Raw genomic sequence first — 13,692 nt, 5'->3', positions numbered from 1 at the left:
TCAGCAATATGAGACGGTAAGAAAATGCATATACGAGTATTGTTGCTAGATGTCTTTTTTATTGTATGATTTATATTACTATCGACATACGTATTTGACAACATATCGACCTTTACAGTGGCTTTAACCGATAAAAACAAAATATGGATGGATATTCACAAATTTACTTTTCCATAAATGTCAAATACATGACATTTCCATCTATGGACAGTTACTTTAAACGACACTCGTCTTACACTGGTCTTTAACCGCTATAACCATCGTGAACTATTCATTGAAACTTTTTGTGACGCATGTATGTTTTTACGTTGGAAAACCACTTCGTGCGAAGATAATTTTAAGGAAAATTATACATAAGTACATAATACTTTTCGCCACTATCAAATATTTTGTCGGACCGAGAAAATATGGTTTCAACCTTTAGTCTGCCGGCGGCAAGTAATTCTGCCTTTGCGACCAGTGCAGACCAGGATCAGCTGCACATCCATGCAGGCTGATCATGGTCTGTACTGTTTGCAATTCAGTTAGTAAATTTTCCGAATGATAAATTGCACTGCCCAAATTGGACGATGGACCAGTCATATTAGAAATTTAGCAGAGTAAAAGTTAAAATAAATAGCAAGGAATGATGCTCTTCATGTCGAGCAGTCTCCAAATGAGCCGTGCTATGAGAAAACCAACATAGTGGATTTGCGGCCAGCATGGATCCAGACCAGCCTGCGCATCCGCGCAGTCTGGTCAGGATCCATGATCGATGTTCGCTTTTAAAGACTCTTGTTATTAGAGAAACCATTAGCGAACAGCATAGATCCTGACCAGACTGCGCAGGCTGGTGTGGATCCATGCTGGTCGCCAACGCACTATGTTGGTTTTCTCATAGCACGGCTCAAATGATATTCTGATAGAAGTTTACTGAACTGGTTTTGCAAAATCGTATGTTCTGTCTCTGTACTAAATTAATTAAGTAACCAAACAATGTATTAACGAAAATGAGCAAGTACAAGGAATTAATTAGACAAAGTACCCATTGCCTTTATCATTTGAACTGAAATTAATCTTTCTATCGTTTGCCATCCTTTAGAATTACTTGATTGCCTTGTGTGTTGTTCTTGTGTTGCTTTACATAAGCTTCTAATGAGAATCTTAATGAAAAAACAATGGATGCTTTTTGGTACATCTGAATTTGCTCATTGCAGTGTCCGTGGACTATATAATTTGCAAAAAGTTGAAGTTTATAATTTAGTACGGGACTATAACTTGACAAAATTTGGCTGTTCCGGTTTAAATACTGAACTATACTCTATTTGTTATTCAAGTTAGAAAACAGGACTATTTTTCATGAAAAACTGTTTGTTCAAATTAAGATTCGGAACAATTTTTGTCAAAAGCTAATTGTACGAATCTGGAAAGTGAAGTGTTCAGTTTGGTCTGAACATATTCTACTCTGTCAAATTTTTACACGTTTGAATACTGGACTTACTAGTCTAACAGATATCAAAAGGTGCACGAAGTGAACCCGTTTTGGCAGGATACTAATTTTATTTGCAAATAATTAAGCAGAATGGACATTGACAAATCATATGAGCATAAAGAAGAAAACTTTCGTCATTCGGGACGGGACGGAAACAGGATTTATTCAAGACGTAAGCAGCCGATCAAAATTACTGATGACATGATGTACTATGATGCTCTAAGCCCAAAACAAAGACCTAGAAAAAGAAATAGAACAAAATATATTGACCAAGCGGATCTCAATGGACAGTTTGACTATTTTGATAACGAGGATGGATACAATTTCAGAGGGAATTCTAAATTTAGGGACACTTTTAAACGTTCAAAGAGTAGAAGTAAATCAAAAGCTAAGCTTCGGTCTTGCAACCCGCGAGTAAAAGGGTTTCTAAACCGGCATCTAGCAAAGGGTGGAGCTCTAAACATGTATGTATATACTGCAAATGTAGTTTGCCATTGTACAAGTGTTGCATGGCCATAGCGATGCCTTTTATAGATTTTTTATTGGTAAAAACAAGTTAATAAATGTACATTTCAAACGTTACATGAACAACGAAAGGATATCTCGAGCTTAATCAGCAATATCATAAGTGAACTATTTTAGAAATTGATGAATTGTCCTACCATTGAATTTTATATATGGCCATAAGCTAGCTGAAATAGTATAAAATGTGTCTGGATAGAGAAACTAAAATATTCATAAAGGCAAATATCTATAGACATTAAGAGATATAAAAGGTTCGGTATTTTTATAAGGAAATATAAAGCTGAACAGCAAAGTAACGTTTTCGTGCGGTCTGTGGGATAGGACAATGGCTAGAATGTTTTGACAATTGTATAAATATTTACAGGTATCTGTTTGCGAATGACCTGGTTCAGTGAATAAGTATGATAGTGAATGCTTGCAAGTGTTCAGCAAACAGAGATGTTAGGTTATGATACGTCTTTCTAATAACAGCAACAATTTTCACTGGTTTTAGTATGAACAAAAGCATTAACATCAAAAACTAATTTTTGAAAATTGAAAAATAATGCGAAGACAAAATTTGTTTATAATGTACGTTAGCTTCGGGCTCAGGAACATGATTGTAGTATTCTTCTTTATTAGTTAATCACAAAGTAGCATGTGTATTGACTTCGGCGTGCTTTGACATGTGCTGTCACTCGCTCTTAGAAAACGGAAATGTATGATGTTCTATTATAAGATAATGATGAAAGAATGACGTCAGTAGATTTGAGTAGGTTTTGACACAGGGACCTCTGTAAAGTATAATTTTGTTTTATTTCAGTTTATAAATGTATTCGTTTGCAGTGTAAATTCGAAGTAGCTTTCACCAAATGAACATCAGATTCATCATTTTCACGAGTGTGGCACAAATTAGACCAGTTTTACTCGAGCAATGTCATGCGCACTGCTTTGCCACATAACTTGGAAAGTGGTATTTTCCCGACGTTTTGCTCATAGAGAGTGCATTTAGATTGCCGCATTTATTGCCTCTTGTAAGTCATAGATATAATGTTTGAGTATCTATCTTGCCAAGTTTGTTCCGACCTCTTGTTTTTCTTGATTCCTTCTCTTGTGAGCTAACTGGAAAGGTGTCCTCATACTTTAGTTAATTTTCTTGTTTTTCACTTATCACTATATTTACGATACTTACGTTCTGCAACGGAATATGTTCTAAAAACAGTTTGTACAAGACCACTTGTAAGAGTCATATCTCCAAGCAAATAGGCAGTTTTATGATAAAATACTCTAGTGCACATTTATAAAATCGTTATTATCTATCTCCGAAAATGTAATTTTAAACAGTCCGTAAAGCACTGATAACTGCATATGTTTTGCATCTTTTCCTCCATGTATCATCTAATCCAATGTAATTTCAAGATTAGGTCACAAAACGGGGGAATACTCTTTCGCGATTTCAAACCTTTTATAGTGATTAAAATGACATTAAAAGACTGGAGTTCACAGTATGTTTATCAGATGCATTAAAACGACATTAATTTTCTGACAAACACTTTACACTTTACTAAACTGTTCTAGGTTACAACACACTTAATAGCTGTTCTTCTTTATTCTATATAAAATTGATATAATTCCACTGGCTGCAGCACACATCAGGACCATTTTAAGTGTCTGTAACTCACATTTTCTTGAAAAATATTGTCAGTGTTGAAGGAAAAACAAAAGAAAATTTGGGGTCATATTTGATGGAAGAAAAATATTTTCAGTCAAACACACAAACTGTAAAATCAGTTAAAATGAGACCAACATTGTAGTGGTGGTGTATGATCTAAATTTCCATGACAAGTTCAGTCATGTTATCATTTCATTATAAAAATGCCACCTACATGTCGAGCATAGATCTGTCATGTGAGTTCAGCAAAAAAATGCAAAGAAAATAAGGAAAATAGCTGTACAGAGCAAAACAAAATTTAAAAAACTGAGGACTGTTTGAATCCGCCATTATGCCTTCTACTATTCGCATTAAATGTAGCCATGAAAGACAATTTATTTCTATGTATATCCAAACAGATGCATGTTCAGAAACACAATTATTAAACTAAAATGTGTTTACAAAGAAAGGTTCTATTCTCTTTCAATATTCTTGACACTGACGGCAGTGACGAAGCAGTATGTTTGTCTTTTGGGATGTTAACTTGTATTTCAGTAATGTAAGCATGAGTATTTTAAACTTAATTTTCACTACTAACAAACAATTCGTATAATTATGACAATGATTATGACAGTACCCTAATATAACTTCCACAGCAAAGTTACTTGTCAAAATATTTAGATGAAATTTGTACTGAGTAGAAATGTTTTCCAATCCTTTATCGAACTAACAGTGAATAAATGTAAAGATCGGTTGTGTTTCCTTTCAAACATCCTCCGTAAAACGAAACAAAAAAGAAGGGCCCTATCACTATGCAGGTATTTTTGCATATCAGCCTTTACTTGTATGTTTTTAGTCAAAAGTTTTTGGCCCACTGTTCGTAGTAGAAATTATTTAGTCCAAATTGCCCTTAAAGGCTTCTGTAAGTAACACAGTAAAAAAAACACACACAGACAGAAAAATTTAGAAACTGAGTTAGTGACTCTGATTTATTTTCGAAGTGTATACTCATCATAAGTTTGTACAGAATCCCTCATACGCATCCATTGGTAAACTATTCCATGCAGGCATGGTTTCGGTATGTACCTAAGATAGCCAAAGCTTTTTTTACAGCATTCAGTTTGTCATTTTTTATATTTTCAGTTATGGTGACACAGGAGTTGATGTTACCACAGACGCCAGAGTATTATTTGACGCCGTGCGTCATGGCAAGAACCACCTCGTGCGGTTCATTCTGGATGCTTCCTCGGTGGACATTGTCAACTCACGTGATCTGCATGGAAAGACACCACTTATGGCATGCTGCTACACCAAGGTAATAATATTAATAAAGTTATCAAAGTCATCCTCGAGTAGATGTCACGGCTAACCGCCTCTTTTCTTTGGGGCAAAAATATCGCGTTAAATAAATCTTACCCATTAAATGTTATGTTTGAATATTTTATGTATTCTTTGTGTTATGTCATATTTTCTACCTTGATTTATTGTAAGAGTCAACATTAATATTGCTGAAACAGTGGTGCTAGGAGATGTTGCCGTGTCAGGAAGAGTTCAGTATCTAGATTATACTATTTTATGAATGTTTGAGAAAACCGTTTAACTGTTTTGTGGACGTAAGATGTTTTATCAATGGTATTGTTGTTATCTTAATTGAAATGTTGTTGCGATGTCGCATTAGGTTTGAGTATGGCATAAAGCGTAACGAAACGAAACAATGCTGTATATATGCCATATCACCTTCTATGTCAGGGCAATTGCCTTCTTATGAAACCTCAAATCAGAAGAGTAACAATTAATCAATGTTGAATATTGCTTCTACACTGAACATGATGTGTAAGCCAAAATAGAACAAAAAATATGAAAACACTGAAAGCCAGACTGCCTTTAGTAACGTAGATTAAATTCATAGAGGTACAGTTACAACGTGATGTAAGATTTTGAGTATTTGATTGAAAAATATCTAAGATAAGTTTAGATGATATAAAACAGAAACACTCCCGTTTTGTATGAAATATCGTCAAGAGAAAATATAGATATAATTGATGTTGGTTTTTTCAATTAATCTAGGAAGAAGGTGCGAGGGACAATACTGTAAGATTATTATTACGTCACGGTGCTGACGTCAACGCAACAGATGACTGTGGAAGAACGGCACTCAGTTACGTCTGTGAGAGACGGTGCAATGATATACTCCGAATCCTAATCAAAGAACACAATGTAGATCCTGATATTACTGATACAAATGGTAGGTGTGTCCTCAAATGTGAAATATAAATATTGTTATTGATCGTTTGTACTACAAATGCGTACGTTGACCATACATTATTGTTATAAAGATAAGTTCTATATCGCACATATCAAAACCTGGGAAAATATTGAGGGTTGATTACTAAGGATTTAACATGTTATTTGACACAGAAATAAAAACACTTTTGTCTGCCGAAGAATTGTCTTTTATAAGTGTAGTTGAAAATAGAGTTTCCTTTGCAACCATGTTTTGGTCAGTAAGGTGAACGCAGTTTTAATTATTTTATGTTAAATGCAACAAAATGCAGTTTATAATTTAATCTTGTTTGTAAATGGAAAGGAAATATAATGTAAATATAAGAAATGAAACTTTTTTCGGTGTTCATGCAAAATGAACGACAGAATAGAATCGGCAAATCAAACACGAATCGCTAGCGCGATTCATGGATTTGCCGATCCTATTCTGTCGTTCATTTTGCATGAACACCGAAAAAGAAATATTTTATTTCTTAATTAATTTACACACAAAACATTAGAAAAAGTCTTTAACAAAATGTCTATGTAAAAGTAAATAAAGTGAAGACGAGCATTTTCCATGTATATGCTATATATACAGTATGATAGAGGTAAAGCCACAAACTATGACATTACCTTCAAATGCGATAGGCTACTACATTTCTTAATATAGAATCATATTATTTCTATCCTAAAGTGTGATAATTTGATAAATTATTTTCTGATACAATAAAAATGTCCTTTATGTCTAATTTGCTGACGTCAAACTTGCAATCTCATATTAAGCTGATTTGTACGATTTCGATTAAGGAAGTGGCAACGGCAATTCAATTTATTACGAACTCATTGTCGAATGGTTGAAACTGATATACTTTGCATTAATTCAATCTGATCAGATTGAGAGAATATGCAATCAAGAATGGGTAGAATACATAGAAAATTAATCTCACTAAAAGCACGTAATCAGTTCTTATTGAAGTGTTACATTTCAATTTGCAGGAAACACGCCTCTGATTTATAGCGCAATGGTTGGAAATGACATCGCCTGCGATATTCTCATACGTCACTTCCGGCGACTTGGTCTAAATATAGAAGCAATAAACGACGAGGGTTTCACGGCTCTGCTTATGGCTGCAAAGCACGGAAATATTACATGCGCACAGATTTTGGTCGGGCAAGGCAAAGCAAGTACTCAACATCGAGACATAAAGTATGGTTTATCTGTGGAGGAGTGGCTTGCAAAGAAAGGCTTTACATTACAAGATATCAAGCCTGTTCGACAGGATGGGAGAGGTAGATCAAGATTCGTAAAATTAGCTAATATAGCGGCAATTTGCTCGGCTCCAAAGAAACATGCTCAGGCAGCCCCAACGTACGGAGAGATAGACTATCATTTAAATCGCTTCCAACTCGGAAAGATCGAAGATGACGACGACTTGACTGACGCGACGACGGGGACCGATATCTCGAATGAGTCTATTTCAAGATATCTCAACAGATATAATGACCGATATAATGACATTGATCTTGACTTTGCCCAAAAACATTATAAAATTTACCCATATCGTGAAAACAGTCGACCGAAACTAAAGACATCTTCAACTCAGACTCAAACCGACGAAGCAGACGATACTGAAGGGGACAAACATGATGTTATTGAAAATGACGACGCAGACGAAAAAGCAACTCTAATTACTGTAGCAGACACTGCAAACTGTGACGCAGAAACCGAAATAACTATATTACAACACGATCCAAGAATTCATCTTGAACAGAGACTTAAAAATAAATTTACAAACAAGTCTAAATCGTCTGAGGGAAAATCTAAAACAAGGTCGATGGAGAAAATACAGGAGAAAGGGAACAAAGAATCAAAGCGTCTATCCCTTCCTGAAATTGAACATACGCCTATGGTGTCCCGTTGTGACAGTGGGAATGGCGAAAGGAAACAGTCACTAGATGTCCTTCCGGAAAAACTAATAGCGAGCATCGAACTGGGCGATGGCAGACGACAAAGCATTCAGCTTCATGCAGACAGTATCCGAAACAAAGTTTACTGGTCCCCTGTTGGCGATGAAAGGTCAGATGACGGTTCTGAAAAGAATCTGATGCCATTAAAGTTTGAACGCAATCGGGGTTCTGTTTCGGACAGTGAAACTTCTATGAACGAAGACGGTCCCATTTTTCAATAGTAATATTGAACCTCACTGGGACTGATGTAAAAATAAACAAAGTGTTGCAAGCAAAGTGCCAATGAAAAGTCTGGAATGTTTTGGTATATCCAGATGTTGATTGAATTATGTGTTAAAACAACTTGAAAACTTCTAACTGCCTAGTAAAGTAAGTTTATTATGTGGATTTAACGTTTTTATAAATAGTATATCAACCTTCATAGTGTAAATTTGGACTTGAAGACAGGACCTCGAATTTCTTAATTAAATTGGCATATATGTGACATAAACTTTACTGTACAAAGACATTCAGTTTCAAAATAGGAATTGAACAGCTGCGATATGTTTAAAGGAACTTGAATCGCTTATGTGTACTTAAGCATGAAACCCCCCCTGTAAAAGTATCAGTACACTCAGAGAATTCAGCGGAATTTATAATGTATCGTTTATATATACTTGAACGCGTTCATTTTCAGTTTCTGTATGTTTGAACATTTTTGTCAAGCTCAATAATTCCCTACAACGAGTAACATATCAACAAAATATTAACAAAGCCTTTCTTAGATTATCACACAAGAAAAAGTATAGCATTAAAAAATGTAATATACTTCGTATTTAATTTTTGGGCATATGTTTAAATGCACTGTCTGGAGTATGTGTTACGGTTTATACTTAATGAATTGCTTGCTCGTTAATAGTCAAAGTTATTGCCTGAGATCCGACGCATAAAGGGAAAATAGCTTTGAAAATTACTGGTAATTATTTAATAAATGATGTATTTCATGACATCAGAAGGAGATTTTCATGACATTTTTCTTCAAATTTTAACTTTTTTTCCGGAAAAATTTGTTATTGAATGTAGACTGGTCATATAGCACAAATTATTGTAGCTATGATACCATATCCAAATATTAAATAATTTTTATTTTTATCACAAAATTAAAAATATTTGACATATAATTTCATTTAAACTATATTCATTTAATGGGTACATTTAAATATAGATCATTCGATTACTGAACTCCATATTACATACATCTCTGGTCTATATCTATAGGATATGTTTGGAATGTCCAAAGAGCTTCAGAGCATAAAATCTGTTGTACTTTGTTAGAGTTCGTTTCCGGCTTGCTTGAACAATGCACACTATTGGAGAATGTAAGTCAGTTTCATGTGCGGGGAAGAAAGTACGGACATCGACAGTAATTTGCCGTGTTATATAGCTCAATTTCGCTTTCGTGTTAGTTATGTAGTGGAAGAAATAAGTTAAATAAGAATTGTGTATATTTTCGATCGAAAGTCGATTACGGTACATAACAAGTTCAGTGGTATGGTCAATCAGTAACATACAAATTAAAAAGGACAGCGATCTAAACAACACCTACGTTCCAGGAACGCATCTCTATCACGACGATACTCTTCGGCAGTGCATGCATGGATTAGTAAATGACAAACTGTCAAACAGTGTAAGCATGGCTGAGTAAATGACTGGTACACTACAGCAGTACATAAATAGATGAGTAAATGACTAAAATTATACAACAGTTATCCAACAGTTATACAACGGTTATACAACACAGCATTCATAGATGAGTAAATGACAGGTACACTACAGCAGTACATGAATGGATGAGTAAATGATTGAAATTATACAGCAGTTACACAGCAGTGCCTGGATGGATGAGTAAATATCTGAAACTCTAGAGCAATACAATAACTGTAACTCTGTGAGTAAAATACTGTCTCATGGATGAATACATGATTAAAACGCCTCAGTAGTGCAAATGAAGAAAATCTACGGATGAGTACATGACTGAAATTCAAAATTAGTACAAGCATGGTTGAGTATATGCATTAAACATACACATATTACATGGACAAGGCAGAACAGTTGTGCGCAAAGCCTAAAACACAGGAATGGTCATGTAAATACAAATGAAAAAAAAACCTAACGAACCATATGCGTCTATGCTCGTGTACTCAATGTCTTTGCATTGGGCACAGCAACATGAAGGGCCTGATGAACGAGGCCAAAACACAGAAAGCTCGCAAGAAATTATTTGAAAATGCTCGATCATATAACTTTTGATGAAGTCCCCTAAATTATTTATTGTAAGTGTGGCCTTTATACAAACTTATGATTTTTGCAAGGTATCCATGTTATTGCAAAACCAGTGTTTCAAAATATGCTTAATATTGTAAATAGAGTATTTTTTGGTTATCTCGTTTTTGTTATTGTTGCACAAGAGCACATACCAAATATGATAAAGAATTGAGTAGTTTGTTCGACAGATTTAATGTTTCCATAGATACACATTTTTGGTAAAGGGGAATATGCAACATTTTACAATATTTCCATTTAGACAGAACTTGATGAAATATTAAAACTTCAAAGAAATTTTAAACACAATGATACATCCATTTGAATTGTATCTGTTTAGTAAAATGAAATTTGGTATTTTCTTCTATAAGCAGTACCATATTTACGATTTTTAAGGCAACATGTTTTTTAAGAAACGTTGATGTTGATTTTAAGGAATACACATTTAAAATTTAACAATGGTTTGTCATACAAAACGACCTTTAAAATACCATTGACTTAGGTGTTATTCATGGCGTTCACTATATATGGTAATGCCCTTATAAAGAAAGAGCGATGACGTCACTTTTTCAAAAATGGCTGTCGCTTCATTACATGGAAAGTATTTGAATGCTTATATCTTCTTTTTTATCGTATTTCAATTTTCATTTTTCTAATGCGTTACCAAAACTTAATGTTTTAAATGTTGCATGTTCCTTTAAATTTTGAACTTACGTTTATATAATTTACTGGGTTTACAAATCAATGTTTCATTGAATTAACGCTTTTCTTGTATCAGTTGAAGTAACACATCTCGTTTATCTTTAAGATATCATAAAAGCGGTGCTGACACTGCAGTTCTAAGTTGTTTGTCTTGTTAACGGATGTTACATTGATGAAAAAAGTTGTATTTTCATTTTTGTACATTTAATTTTATGTTTATATAGTGCTACAAAACTATGTTATTACGATCCAGACTTGTTATCTACATAAAATGTGTTCCTTTAAATTATGTTTGATATATATTTGATCTATTTCAGTTATTGTGCATTTGTATTACGTCATAAGGATTCCAGACAAACTAAGTGTACTGGAATTGATAGTTTTATTGCTCTTGATATTAGCCATCATGTAATGGGAGAGCCATATTGATTTATTGTCTGTATGTCACAAAATTAGTCTACGCGACTCCTCCGACACCACTAGGAGGATTTACACCAAACTTCATAAGTTACAGTAGCAAAGCCATTAGCTGTGCAAATCGTCGACAGATTCCATTTTGGTGGAATTATGGTTGATTCGTCAAATTCTATAACCTTTTTTGCCACTTTTCTTATATGAGCCGTGCCATGAGAAAACCAACATAGTGGGTTTGCGACCAGCATGGATCCAGACCAGCCTGCGCATCCGCGCAAAGCCACTATGTTGGTTTTCTCATGGCGCGGTTCATATCATATGGATGATTTCAATCAAACCTTACATGAATGATCAGTGCCAATGCTAATTGTGTATATTTTCGGCATATTCCGGTTCAGCGAGTTTCAGTGGAGTTATGGTCCTTGCTATTTCGTAGTTTAACTTGTCCGCGCAATTGCTCCGACACTACAAAGAGGAATTCACTAGTCACCATAAAAGTGATCATTGCCAAGCTTAGTTGTACATATCTAGGCTTATTCTGCCGGCATTAATAGCTACTATGTAATAATTTATATCATTATATGAATAATAACAATATGTACACTTCTTTAAAAACATTTTTTATCATTTTTAAAATGAGAACGGAAATTAATAAGGTCTGGAAGAAATGGCAGATGTTTGTCCTTAGAAATAGTGTGCATCTTTTATTTCGATTTGAATGCTACAATCTACTGATGCAAATTTGCAAATTTGATGTATTTATTTGTGAACTATACAATTAATATGGATTTAATTAAAACTCTGTCATATGTGGTGTGCATATATGAAGAAATGTTATCTTAATTAATTGGCCCTTATTAAGGCAGCTTGACTGCTGTTAAAAACAGAGAAGCAGTCAACTAACTTAGTTCCCTAAATGTTGTCGTTAACCTTTTTGTTATCGATGTAAAACATGTTAAAACTATTCAAACTTCAAACGCTAATTCTTGAAATACAATAACTCCCCCCCCCCCCCCCCCTCTTTTTGTCATTAAGTATATCCTGCGAAAAGAGACTTTGTAAAAACAACCCGTTCTCAACATCTCATGTTCTCTTCTTTCATCTACGTGTAATTTGTATTCATGGTGCTTGTTTATACAGTTATGCTCACATTGAAATAAAGTATATGTGGTCTTTATTTAGTCTGACAAGTTTCTAATCTAAAATAGAACCATGAGAGTATGTGATGATTGAGATGTAATACATACATACAAATACCAACAAATAATAACCTGACTAAATAGATAATACTACTGTAATATTTTACTGTGTGAATTTAGCAAAAGTACTTTTAAAAAATGCTAATTTTATACATTTCTACAGAACATTATTTTATTAGTACCACGTATGATTTATAATGTTATAGCATATTTTTAGATTTAATATATTGACCGTAAGTCTATTTGCAAATCTGTCCGGAAACAACAATATTTTGTACATTTATTTTGTTCTTTATTCCTTCTAAACATTCATCACTGTATATTCGTCAGTAAAATTTCTTTAATGAAAATATTATCTTCTGAAACGTTGTAAAATAAAATACTATTTGTGAATGTATAACGTTTGACATCCTATAAAACTGTCACTTTGATAGTGTTTTGATTATAATTGTTTCAAAGGATGTCGTCTGCTTTTATTGTTGTATCTCACTGAAGTGGACTTTTGGTGCAATACCTTTTGTGCAATACTCCCCACACAATGTTGATATTTGATCACACTACCTTGTAATTGTTTTGTTTCGTTATTAAAATTTTGTATAGTTTATTGTGTAGTTATTTTTTCTGTCGGGTCGAAACAAACCGATAAGAAAATTCTGAAAGATTTTTCTCACTAAGTACTGAGAGAATGATATTTACTTAGTATATTACATTTGATTACATACTTGACTTTATTCTCCGTTAAGCTACAATGGAATTGGAAACATCAATATTTTACGTCATTTTTATGTGTACCTTTGCGTTAAATTATTTACTCCATTATTCTTAATTTTATTCCGACAATTGAACAACTTAATAAAATCTATATAATATTGATATGTGTATATACGCATGTAATAAAAATACTATTAACTGTGCATCAAGAATTATTCACTTGTTCTTTGGCGGAAGAATATTGCACTCCTAAAGTCGCGCAATAAGTCCGCTGCAGACCTCGTGCATATATCTCGATACGAAACTAATAACCTATAAGTCTTCTGTCCATGAAGTCATCTTAGTCTATTTTTGTTTGAAATCCTAGAGGTAATAATCTCCCTTTAGTGAAACAAATATATTTTGGATATAAAGGGATGAAACTTGTTTGACCAGAAACTATCAAATCACAAATACAAATACAAATACATGGCATTTATATAGCGCAAAAATTATAAAATATTCTA

At 33.8% G+C, this 13,692-nt stretch overlaps 1 protein-coding gene across 2 annotated transcripts in view; it reads left to right on the top strand.

The window, feature by feature from the left end:
* Nucleotides 1-13,214, top strand: part of LOC123526467 (poly [ADP-ribose] polymerase tankyrase-1-like) — a 95,716-nt gene extending 82,502 nt beyond the window's left edge. For both annotated transcript variants that reach the window (XM_045305632.2, XM_045305640.2), the window contains exons 2-4: nucleotides 4,770-4,941; nucleotides 5,694-5,871; nucleotides 6,888-13,214. In XM_045305632.2, the coding sequence (XP_045161567.2) occupies nucleotides 4,770-4,941; nucleotides 5,694-5,871; nucleotides 6,888-8,080 (1,543 nt within the window). In that variant the 3' untranslated portion in view covers nucleotides 8,081-13,214. The remainder of the gene's footprint in view (nucleotides 1-4,769; nucleotides 4,942-5,693; nucleotides 5,872-6,887) is intronic.
* Nucleotides 13,215-13,692: the final 478 nt, after the last annotated feature.

Source organism: Mercenaria mercenaria, chromosome 1 (genome assembly GCF_021730395.1).
Source record: "Mercenaria mercenaria strain notata chromosome 1, MADL_Memer_1, whole genome shotgun sequence".
Lineage (NCBI taxonomy): Eukaryota > Metazoa > Mollusca > Bivalvia > Venerida > Veneridae > Mercenaria > Mercenaria mercenaria.
Note: the sequence above shows the minus strand (reverse complement) of the source record. Positions and strands in the feature narration are given on the sequence as shown.